The sequence below is a fragment of the Oryzias melastigma genome, linkage group LG4, assembly GCF_002922805.2.
Source record: "Oryzias melastigma strain HK-1 linkage group LG4, ASM292280v2, whole genome shotgun sequence".
Taxonomy (NCBI): domain Eukaryota; kingdom Metazoa; phylum Chordata; class Actinopteri; order Beloniformes; family Adrianichthyidae; genus Oryzias; species Oryzias melastigma.
Window position 1 is genome coordinate 6337411 of NC_050515.1, and position 12154 is coordinate 6349564.

Consider the following 12154-nt stretch of genomic DNA (forward strand, 5'->3'; position numbering starts at 1 on the left):
TAGGACATCATTCTATGGAGCTACATTGGGGCCAATATTATTTGAAACACAAAGAAAACTAATTGAAATAACTGTTTGGCCAAAAAAAAGTAAAAATGCCCAAAACTTTTTGCAATTTTAAAATAAACAGAATCATTTTCAGCTACAAATGTTCTGTTTTTAAGATTCCAAAACTCACAATTTCAAAACTAGTTTTTTTTGTTTTGAATCTCTTTTTTTTTTGTTTGTTTTCAAAACTGAAAATTTCAGTTTCAAAACTTTTGGCCCCATTGTAGCGTGTTGGGGCGGGGCTAACACGAAGGACCAATCAAAATTGGTGACTTCAGTCCCGGTGCGTTCACTGACTCTGAGAACTGTGATAATTATGGACAGAAAATAGCCAACTTGTCTGTACTTTCATAGTCTGAGGTTGTCCCAGGACAGGTGTAAGTAAAAAGCAGTTTATCGCGTACAACGCCAACCCCAATACGGCACAACGAGGCCAAAGGTTTTGAAACTGAAATTTTAAGATTTGAGGGGAAAAAAGTGTTGAAAGTGGAAAAAAAAACTGAAACTGAAAAAAGTTTTGAAATTGAAATTTGAAGCGGAAAATAATTTTAGAATATCAAAAGGTTTGACATTTTACAAATATTTTTGGCCAAAAACAAAAAAAAATTCAATTTGTTTTACTTGGGTTTTAAATAATATTGGCCCCAATTTAGCTCCATACATTTCCCTCTAGAAAAGAAAAGGGCTGGAAAAATATAACTTAAGTGACTAAAAACGTCATTAATTTCCACTTTTTTCTGTGTTCAAGTCTTTTAAACTCATACGTCTGAAAACAAATCACAAAAGCAAAACTCAAATACATCGCTGAAGCGTCAGGTTCTGGTTTTTAGGACGCCTCAGCAGACCATCTTCTGCCAACGTTGGAACAGAAAGTTCTGTAATCAAATGAAAGAGAGCCTTCACTCCTGTTGTTCGGATAAGACGCATTTGATGAATCAAAAGTACAAAAACAACCAGCTTCCACCAAGGACTGGAGCACGACCGCCTCCGTTTTTCTCCTCAGCGCCGCGCCGACCCGTCCTTGAGTCTCGATTACAAACCGAAGCTCTTATGAAACGCCGCTTTCTGCTCCACCCAGACAGACAAACACCCGCTCGAGATCCTTCTGGCGGCATGCACGCTGACCGCGACACATGCAGCGCTTTCCTCCTTACCCTTGCGTTTGTAGAACCACAGCATACAGCTTCGGAACACAGACATGGGAGAGGGCATGGAGGAGGTGAGAGGGCCGGGGGGCCCATGGACTTTGGCTTAATGACCCTCAAGACGGAGGTGAAAAGGTGGCGTTTGGTCGTGAGGTGTGCGGGGTTTTGGTGATGGAAACAGATGAGAAATGGACGACAGAAAATGGAAGGGGAGAATTAGACGAGGTTAGCTAGAGACCTGGCGGGGGGGAAAAAGGTCAAAGAAAAACTGAGTCTGATGTTGGCTGGGGTTGATCGCTCACTGCCAAAAAGGAAAGTCGGGATGGACGGCGCGGGAGAGGCCAATCCCGTCCCTGTGACCGGCTGATAGGGAGTAGAAGAAGCAGCAGTGCAGCAAAGCGGCAGCAGCAGCAGCAGAGGAGACCTGAGCTAAGCTCCTGGCTCAGCAGTATTCTCCTGTATTCCCAGAGGCTCAACTGCAGACACTTGCGCAACAATTCTCCTCTTCTGTCAGAGTCGGAAAGGAAAAACAAGCAGCACACATCTCAAAAGAAATCCGTATGGCTTAGGGGCAAAAAAAAGAAAAGAAAATTGATCCGGAAGGATTGTCAGAAACGCCGGAAAACTTGAGAAGCAGCATGGATGAACGCAGCCTCCGCTGACAGTGAGCAGACGCTGAAAGCCTGTATCCACTTCCTGGCATTAGAGCAAACCAATCCACCTCTTTAAGAGAGGGAGGGGGGAGTGAGAGAGCCCCCCCCCCCTCCATCACCACAAAACAAGGAGAGGACACCCACCTTGAAAATGGAAAGTCTTCTGGTCCACAGTGATGGTGAAGGTGCTGTCATCCTCGTCATCGATGCCAATCACAGCCCCCTGAGCAAACGGACACAGACACGTCACGCTCCACCCTCCACCAGCATCCTCCTCGAGTTACCCTTTCCCTCCCAAAACTGAAACCCTCTTTTTTCCTCCTCCTAGTTTTCTGCTTCTGTCTGCTTTTCCAACCCTCTCCCGCTCACACATTCAGCCTTTTGGAATATGGAAGAGACAGGAAAAAGAGGAGGGACTTCAGAGAAGAGGGGAGGAGACAGGCGGGGAGGGGTGGAGGAAAGCAGATAGACGGCAAAAAAAAAAAAAATCTTCAGTGATCCATCCTCCACAAGTACAAAAATAAGATCTGGCAGAGCAGAATAAGCTCTAAAAATCAATACTAAAGCTACTTTTGTAGTGAGTTTTTCATTGAAATCAACATTTTATCATCGCAAATGGACTATAATAACTTAGTTGTTTAATAAATACATGTTTAATGTTGGGGGATCATAAACACACTGCTGTGTCTGTAGGAAAATATTGATTCAATCAAACATCACGATACTTCATAGTGTCCAGCACAATGAACCTCTTTAAGCAGCTGTAAACGGCACCAAATCAACAAGATCTCGTGAAACTCAGCTTGTGTAACGGTGCACTCACACCGAACGCGATTCTCGTGACAAATTTGCGTGCTCCGCCCCTCTTTTATCGCGTCAACAATTCATTGCTTGTCACCTAGGTCAAAAAATGTGTTCCTGACGCCGCGGCCGCATGTGGGAGGAGCTACCAGCTAGCATTTAGGATGATGCTATAAGGAAGAGTGTCTGTGGATATCTTAATTAGAGTGTATGGAAGACACAGATGATGTTGAGTAATAAATACAGTTTACTTATTGTGAAGAGTTCTACAAAAACATCGGTTATCATATCTCCATGTTAACACAAATATTATTAAAAGATATTCCTGGTACAGGGGGCTGTGTCTGTATGACAGCCGCTTCCGCTGTGTTTCTGTGTCTCTGTGACTGAGCTTGAAGCCTCTCTGCCTCACATTACCCAGAAGGGGAAAATTTAAAATTAGAGGACTTTTTTTCTTAATTTTTTTTATGTCTCAATGAGGCTCGAGCTGGCAGCATCCCCTCTGTCTGGCGTGAGTGAGCCCCGCCACGTTAGCAAAAGCAACTGAAAACGTCACGTGCCCAAAGCTGAGTTCCAGATTCCCAAATGCAACGCAGCGACCTGTCAAAATTCAGATATTTAAACTTTGGTTGCGCCGCCTATTTTGTGCCTCGTGGCTCAAATCGAGCTGCTGGTAGACCTTCGCGCCGCACTCGTGGCTCAAATCGCGCCGCGGAACTTCAGGTTGCCTCATGTTGGGTCTGTTCTATTGGCTTAACATTAAAACTGCCACGCGAATTCACCTGAACTCACCTTTAGATATTCACTCATTATTAGCCTTGCTGTTATCGTTACAGAACTCAATGAGACATTGATAACTTAGTCTTAACTTGGGATGGGTACTGTAATTCTGATAATGTTTTCTTCTAAGTCATAGTCTTTAAAAAGCAGCAAATATGATTTTGTCTTGGGATATTGTATTCGCATACATATATCACAAGACTCTTGAAAAAACACAGCCCTATTTTCTAGGGGTGTAACAACTCATTTCAACGATTTGATTCATATTGGGGTTGACGATACGATTCATCGTCGATATTGGTTCATTTTGAAAAATCTGATCAACAAATTCGATCCAGGACATTTTTAGCCACCAGTGTAATCTGTTTATTTCCTTTTGAAACAATATCATAATATAAGTTGATTCGATCAACTCAGACAGATCAATCCGATTGGAACGGAATATAAATTGATTCATCAATAAATCGTTACACGCCCACTTTTGTCCCTATATTTGTGATGTGCTGTAGTAATAATTTTAGGCTTTTCAAAGTCATCTCAGTTTTATTAAAAATGTTCTTAACAATTAGGTTTAACAATCAGGTCAAGGGACTGTAAAGATTGTATATTTTGTTTTAGATAAACTGAGCTGCAGATGTTTATTTTGAATAATTAATCAAGTTAGAAATGCATTTTCCAGATTTAAACCAATATATCGGTTCCAGTATCGTATCAGATGATATTTACCTAATTTGACTTTATAGGTTTGATTCAAAAGGAAAAAAAAAATTATACTCCGACTTTTTTTTTTTTTTTTAAGAAATATTGTATTTTTTAAATTGATACTCGTTTCCAACCGATCCTTAGGACTGGGAAGCTGGCTGTTTTCAGGCTCATTTTCTTTTTGATAGGGATACAAAATATTACTAAAAAATGCTGCAAACGGGAAGCTTGGGATTTATACTTATGTCTACTAGTAGTCAGTAAATGGTCTGAATATTTTTAAAAGTTTTAACATAAAACTTGCTCCTATGATGTCCCTTGCTGGGTGTTAATAAAGTCAAGTACACTGCGATTGTACAGTAAAAGAGCAGATTTCAAATAAAGGAGCTAAAAATAAATCTAAACTGTGTTATGTAGACACTTAAATATCGGTTTCAGTGGAAATATCAGTTATCATATCAGCTGAAAAAAAAGATATCAGCTCATTTCTAGATTTAAACATTGTGTGTGACGAACAGGGACAAAAACTGGAAGATAAATAAACGAGCAAAAACAGTTTGTGCTTTAATATCTTTGCAGGACATCATGAACTTCTTCTACTCTTCATCTAGAGCTTCGGACCAGATCTAACCTGCTTTTTTCCCTCCCCGCTTTCAGATTTAAAGCAATTTGTTTCGCCGTTTCCTACGAATAAAGAGTAAGATTGCAACATTCTCAAAAACAGGTTTCAGCAGTTATTCCAAACAGGAAAAACCTTCGTTTGGGCAGGAACACGTCTATGACAAAACACTGAACTTCACAACCAGTGCACATGTGACAAACCAAATTACTATCTCATGAATCATTTTTATTGTTTATTGTGAACTAATGCTGGTCGTAAATGATAACTTTTGCCATCTCATGTGAAATCTTTGTCCTGGCTTTACCAGAAACGACTATAGAGTCATGGTGCCTCTTTCTCAGGTATCTGCGGTAAACACTTCCTCCCTCTGAAGGGATCTGAAAAAAAGCTGACCTTTACCACAACTTCTCTTAAACTCAAGGGAAGCGTAACTCATTGATGGATGAAACAAACGTTCCTGGACACCTGACATGCTGGAATGGCAATGCAGGGATAAACTAGTTTTCTTTTTTCATATTAACGTCTGAGAATGAGCCAAAAAGTCAAATCCAGATAAAAGACTTGAAGCTGCCGCCCTAATAAGGTCTGACCCACAAAGCAGTAAAAATAATCAGCAGGTCTGCACATCATGTGAGATGCAAAAACTGTACTAATGTTTAACAGAAAAACAATAATAAGAACACAAAAATGTAGTCACAGTGTTGATGTTGGTTTATGAAGAAAAGTATGCTGCCATCTAGTGGACGATGTTAAAACTAAGTAAGATAAGTAAAAGGGTCAGAATGAGTCCAGAACATCTAAATCAGGCCAACCTCAAACAAAAGAAAACTACTGGGATTTATAGCTGAAGTGAAAATTCAGAATAGTGTCAAACATGACAGTAGGGATATAAAAGAGAAAGATACCTAGAAAAAAACAAAAACAAAAACAATGGTATTGGTTGAAAACTACAAATACGAACAAGATTACCGGTATGTTGGTAAAAAATATACAATCAATCGTGAATAATCATTTTCTGGTAAACTTCCCTCTTCCCGTTCTCCTTTTGTGTAAATGTGATGAAAACAAAAAGACGTCCAATCACAAGCTTGAACAATCGGCTGAAGGTGAACCACAGCGTGTCGTGTACACTAAACTACAGTACCAACAGATCCAAAATCCTTTTGTGACAACATTTTTTTTTTGCTTTAAATAAAAAGGGGGAAGAAGAGTTTCTCTATTTTAGGCATTTAAAAAAATGTTGTTTTAAATGTTTAAAAATCCATTTAAGAAAAATAATTGGAATGCATCGCATCACTACAAAGTTACTTGAATCTTTTATGTGTTCATTTGTGGACGGAAAGATGCATACCACCGCCGGGCAGGTTTTTTTTTTTTTGTTTTGTTTTTGTGAAAGTTGCCGAGGGGCAAACTGCTGGTAGAAACAGCTTTACTGTTTCACAATGAACCGCATGCCATGTTTATTTAAAACAGAAACAGATAAAAATCAAACACTGTCACGAATTTTCCTGTTTTAGGACTTCAATTCAAGCATCTTGCACTTTAAATAAATAAATAAAACTTTGCAATCCGTACAGCAGTGCAGCAACAATGGGTTATAAAAATGAATTCACAAAAATTAAGATTCTTGCCTTGAGTCGAACACAGCCTCTTCGGGAGCCTCGCATCATTTTGTCCTTTGACTGTGAAGCAGAACAGAATGATAGTAAAGGATGAACCACATAAAAAAGACTAATCATTAAATATAATAAACTTGTTCCAACTCAAAAATCAAGAAATTGTCCAAATTTTGCAGCTATTTAAATATTAGACAAATTTAAAAAGTGCAAAGCCCCTTAAGTCATATTATGCTCAGAAAAACATTTACACACAAAATGATTTGAAGCTATAAATTCTGTTTAAATTTACTATCAAATGCGCTTAATTATTAAAATCAGAAAATGTATATTTAATAATATTTTCAGCTGAGCAAAAGGACATTTGTTTGGCTAAATCATAGAGTATTTTTGTACCCAACAGTACACAAACTGACTCGTGACAAAAATATATTCATTATTGTACAATATTAGAATTAAACGTTTAAAAATGATTGTCTGATTTTATTTTTTACCTGTAACATGACTGTTTTCACTTTTGTCGGGGAAACTGGGTCAAACTCGCAAATGTGTTTAAAACAAGTTGTTTAAAACCTGAACTACGACGTTTAAAGCACCTCTAGAGTTATCGACACTATCAAAAACCTGTTTAGAAACTGCTTAAATTATTAGATAACTATTACAACTTCGTTAATTTATATATTTAACAAAAACCCAACACTTTAGAATCCAGTGTTCATTCCCGTCGGGGAATGTTTTAAGGTCAAAAACAGTCAAATGTTGAGTTTATGTGTTGATATAAAGAACCAACATTTTCCCAACATAAGTAAAGAAACGATAAGTTCATTACAGCTACAAATATTTACGTAAATGTTAGACATTTTACCCATTTCAGCTATGAGTTTTTTGCTAGCTGTATGTGTTAGCGGAAATGAGAAAATACTACAAGTTGATTGGCCCGTCGCTTTAGGAGGACCTCTGTCATTGGTCAATGAGTTGATCTGTCAGCAGTAAGACCCGCCCAGCTGAGCCAGCTGATATAGCCGATACTCCCTAACTCCAGAAACACACCAGGCCCCACTGCTGTTCAACAAGCGACCGCAGCCCTCCAAACCGCCCCGACACGAGGGACCGGACGTACCGTGTAATATGACAGCAAGCCGGCATTGTAGTCCAGGACGAACCACCGATACTGCCAACCTTTCATGACATTAGTCCACTTGCTGAGCGGCCCTTCCATGATAGACGCCATCTTTACAACAGGCTCTGGTTTGGGAGGAGCCAGCGTGGCTCTCTTACGTCACGGGCGACTGCTCAGTGACAAAAAAGTTTTGTTAGTTTAATATTTACCAACAAAACAACCCCATCACAACTAAGAATATTTTAAAGCCATAGTATTACAAAAATAAATAAATAACATTGATAAAAAAATAATTTAAAAAATAAGTATTTAAAAAATTTATTTTACTATATGTTCATATATATTATATAAAAAAGTTATAAAACATATAAATGTATATGTTTTAATCAGTTGTTCACAGATCCATGAAGGGCTAAAAACGTAATTTATATTAGACTTGTATTTGCTGTTTTAATGTTAATTTCCTAAATTTCACTTTTAGAAAATCATAAATCTCCTCAAGGAGACAAAAACTAACCCTGAAAACAAATTAATTGCTTTTCTTTTCCTCTTTTAACATCATGCTTGAAATTAAATTAGGTTCAGAAAATGAATTAATAAACAGAGTCCCAGCTCTACATGGAATAATGCGTGTTTAAATGCTGATATTCAGGCCCAATTTTCATTATATCTGGATGTAATTTCTGAAAGTAAAAGATTATTTTACTGCATACGGGAAAAACTTTTTTTTTTTTAATAAAAAAAGGAAGCTGCAGAATGCAGAATTTACAACACGGAAGCAACTTCATGCCTCAAAAGCATATCATTGTTTTCCAAACTTGAATATTAATCAGTCTGTTCCAAAAATCGAATCTGTTCATGTTTGTCTCAGTTCTAAAACACTCAAACAAAATAAACTAAATTCTGTCCCGGATAAGATGTTAACTACAAATTGCTTATCCTTTTAAATATTTTAATAATATTATCTAAAATTGCCTTTTATCATGACAAAGCAACAGTTACTGCTGCAATGACAAACATTTCTTTTGTTCACAGATGTTTCAGGGATTTTTTTGACTGTTTTTTTCTTCATTGACACACTTGCTAAAGTTCCTGTTTGTCTCACAGCTGATGCTCCAGTGTTGCAGGGTTTTCCCGTCCTCCTTTCAGTCTGTTCACAGCAGATGTTTGTCCTTCTGAGTCTGATTCTGTTGGAAGTTTCCTCCAGAATCTTCCCTACAAAGGGAGTCGTCCTCTCCACAGTTTCAATTTGCTTTATCAGTACAGAGATCGCACTAAAAAAAAATATTCATAAGACATAAGACAAACTGATCTCATTTGATTGATCTGGACTGAATAAGACGCATGATTTGAGATATTTGGAATTATGTGGCTATGGTAGAACTGTCCACCTTCAACCTTTAGTTGCCAGGTGACGACAGCGACCTCATGACCCCTATTGGGAATAAAGCAGGTTTAGAAAATGAATGGGGAACTATTGAGGCTGGGTTTAATTTCACTTTGACAGAACCCTCATTGTTACACATCTAAATAAAAAGGCAGATAAATGAAATATCGAAAGTTTTCTTGAGCATCTCAAAAAGAAAACAGCTACTTTGTAAAATAATTTCTAAAATTAAACGTATTTGGAGTTCCTGTGTTCATTCTTGGAAACAGAAGAACCCATAGTGACATTGGTGTTACAGAAAAATATCTGAAATGTTTTCTGTGATCTACTTGGTTTGTGGTATTTTTGACACAATTTTATTTTTTAGTAAAAATGGGTCTTTATGGGTTAAAAACCTTAAAAAAAAAACTTAGTCATTTTTTTCCTGGTTTAATAGTTTTACCAGAACTTGTTTTTCCTAAAATAGAAAATAAAATGAATACATGAATGAATACAATTCATAATAATAAAAAAACAGATTAGATAACATACATAGTAAGTATAACTTTTAATTTTGCAGCACATGAGCATCAATCCCGAACTGCTTATTTTTACTGTCTTTTCCAAAAGTTTGCGGCAAACTGTCAAAAAACAAATCAAACAAATATAAATATATCACAAATTATAGTGGGAAAACTGTGTAGATTATCAGTTTCATTGCAGAGAAAGAATTCTTATCGGTTATTATGAATCTAAAAAAAATCTACTTGGAAAATCAATTAAATTATTGTTTTTATAGTAATAGTCATTTCTAGTTTAATTCAAAAGTCTTTGAACAAATTATTTTATAGAAAAAAACTTTATTTTTGTCAAATCTAGAATATTTTAAACAATAGAACAATATTTATGCAGGAAATAGAGCAAAAAATATTTTTAAGATTTTACATTTTGTAGCCATTTGATGACTTTTTAATAATAATCACATTTATCAATATATAATATATGAATTGCAGAATAAAATAAATACTAAACTGAAACAATGTTCATCTGCTTTTCTGTTAAAAAGGAACAAAGACACAAAATAATTCATCAAAATCTTTATTATTTACAATAGGCTTAACACTGATAAGCACAACTTCACAGTAACATAAAGTGAGCTTTAAATAAAAAAAATCATATTTTTGTACAATAAAAAAGTTAATGTTAACATCAGACATTTTTATCCCTGTTTAGATTCACTGTGGTGTGTCTGTGTTGATCTTACATTGCACTAATCCAACTGAAGAAGTGGCCTTTGGTATAATGTCGTGTACACACATTCTCCAGAACCCCCCTTTCTTTCAAAATAAAAGGGAGAAACTGTAAATACAAAATAAAAGCACGAGAAAGAACCCAGTAAAGACGTGTGATGATCAGAAATGATCTCTGGTTTTTAGATATTTATTTGAAGGAGTTTTATGGCAAATGTAACTTTTCGTTTTTTAAATAAAGTTTTTTGAAAGGTTGCCCCAAAAAGAATAAAATGGCAAAAAAATGCAGAATTTCACTTGAAACTACTGTAGATTTTTCTACAAAAAGGCACCAAAACAACAAAAAAGTAGTTTTTGAAATAAAAAAACTGAGAAATTAGAAATTATTTTGTCAAATTAGAGGCTTTTTTTGTCTGATACATGAAAAAACATCAAGAAATAAAATCATTTCCATCAATAATAGTTTTGGAGCTACAGTAGCATCTCTTATGATTGAATGTGTCTCAGATCATATCCAGTGTACATAGGATGATTAGTAGTGTATTCCTGAAGAAAAATGAGCGACTTCTGGGCTGTTAGTGTGACTTAAATTAAAAAATAAAGTTTGCACTAAAAGAATATGGCACCTTAGAGAGTGAAAGACACATTTGACTGGGTTCAGAACAGAAGATGAATACATTCAGAGCGCAGGTTCAGATCTGGGTCTTGAAATAAATCTCTTCAGTCATAAGCAATGGCCACACACTTTGTGTGTATATGAAATATTCATAAACCTCTATATGTCTGTGCTTTGAAGAAAAAAAGAGAATAATTTAAAATTCAAGTTCATACATTCTGTTTAAAAAAAAAAAAAATCCACAAAAAACTCATCATGTGCTGAAGAAATACTGCAATCTGCTGACGGTTTTAGTTAGACGTGGTTCCTTTAAAGATGTTTTTCTTTTCTTTTTTTGGGTGTGAAAAATCTGAGGCACTGTAAACTCGAGAAGGCTGCAGGGTATCCGGCGCTGTGAAGGGCACTTATAGCATCGCTGCCCTAACCGAGCCGCTCACGTGACCCCCCCATGCCGCTCCGCTCAGCACCTCCTTTCAACATTCGAGGAAGAAACTCAGCGGGCAGTCCAAAACACTTTTGGATGTTTTTAAGTGACGTCACACAAAAAGCCGACTGTTTAAAGATACATAATGAAAGGTAACCTAACCAATTTTAACCAAAATTTGTAAAATTTCTATTTATGAATGTTCCACCTGGTTGTATTCATTTTAGTAGTCCTGCCTGCAGAATTCTCCACAGCTGCTTCCCCAAAATCATAACATGAATTTCTATCAGCACTTAAAACACGTGTGAATAGCATCAAGCTAAATAAAACCCATTAGAATAATATCTATATATCTATATTTTTAATAGAACCTCCAATATTGAAGGATTATTCAAAATTGTATATGAAAATACAGTTTGTGGTTACATTCATAAAATAAATATTGTACATTTTTCTGTTGAAATTGTAAAGGTTACCTTTAATTGTGTTTAACAGCGTCCAGCTGTCAGCTTTGATGATGTAATCCCGAACACTGGAAGTAACTATTCGTATTTTCGGCCCATTTTGTGTGACGTCACCGTGAAAAGGGTCGAGTGCGATCAGTGGAAACGGTTCAGCTGTGGGATATAAGGTGGCTTATTTGTGCCATTTTTCTGACCATTTTTAAACCCAAACGCCTCCATAAAAGCATCTACGCCTCCCTAAATATAGGTATTTTTAATGCTTATCATTTGATCACAAACGACTATCTCTAAATCTTGATTCTCTTTCGTGTTGAGATTGATTTGAGGCTGGTCGACCTTCATTCTGGGTCGGTATTTGTCAAACGGACATTCGCTTTAGGAGGCCTTTGTGACTGGAAATGATGGGATTTGAGTTTAATTTGGTGAAACCTTTTCTGAATATTTACAGCTGTGAGATAAGTTAGCGTCCACACTGGCATGTTAGGAAAACGTTTTTTGTAAACAAAAGAAAACATTTCGTAGTGATTTCTGTGAGGTACTTTCATTT

At 36.5% G+C, this 12154-nt stretch overlaps 1 protein-coding gene across 3 annotated transcripts in view; it reads right to left on the minus strand.

Moving 5' to 3' along the window:
- The window catches only part of osbpl9 (oxysterol binding protein-like 9), a 43574-nt gene extending 35932 nt beyond the window's left edge, over positions 1-7642 (minus strand). For 2 of the 3 annotated variants that reach the window (XM_024278652.1, XM_024278651.1), the window contains exons 1-3: positions 7488-7642; positions 6383-6433; positions 1991-2069 (exon numbers count right to left, since the gene is read on the minus strand). In XM_024278652.1, the coding sequence (XP_024134420.1) occupies positions 1991-2069; positions 6383-6433; positions 7488-7598 (241 nt within the window). In that variant the 5' untranslated portion in view covers positions 7599-7642. Of the gene's footprint in view, positions 1-1202; positions 1950-1990; positions 2070-6382; positions 6434-7487 lie in introns of those variants that run through there. The other variant, XM_024278654.2, reaches the window with a different exon arrangement.
- Between the last annotated feature and the right edge of the window lie 4512 nt (positions 7643-12154).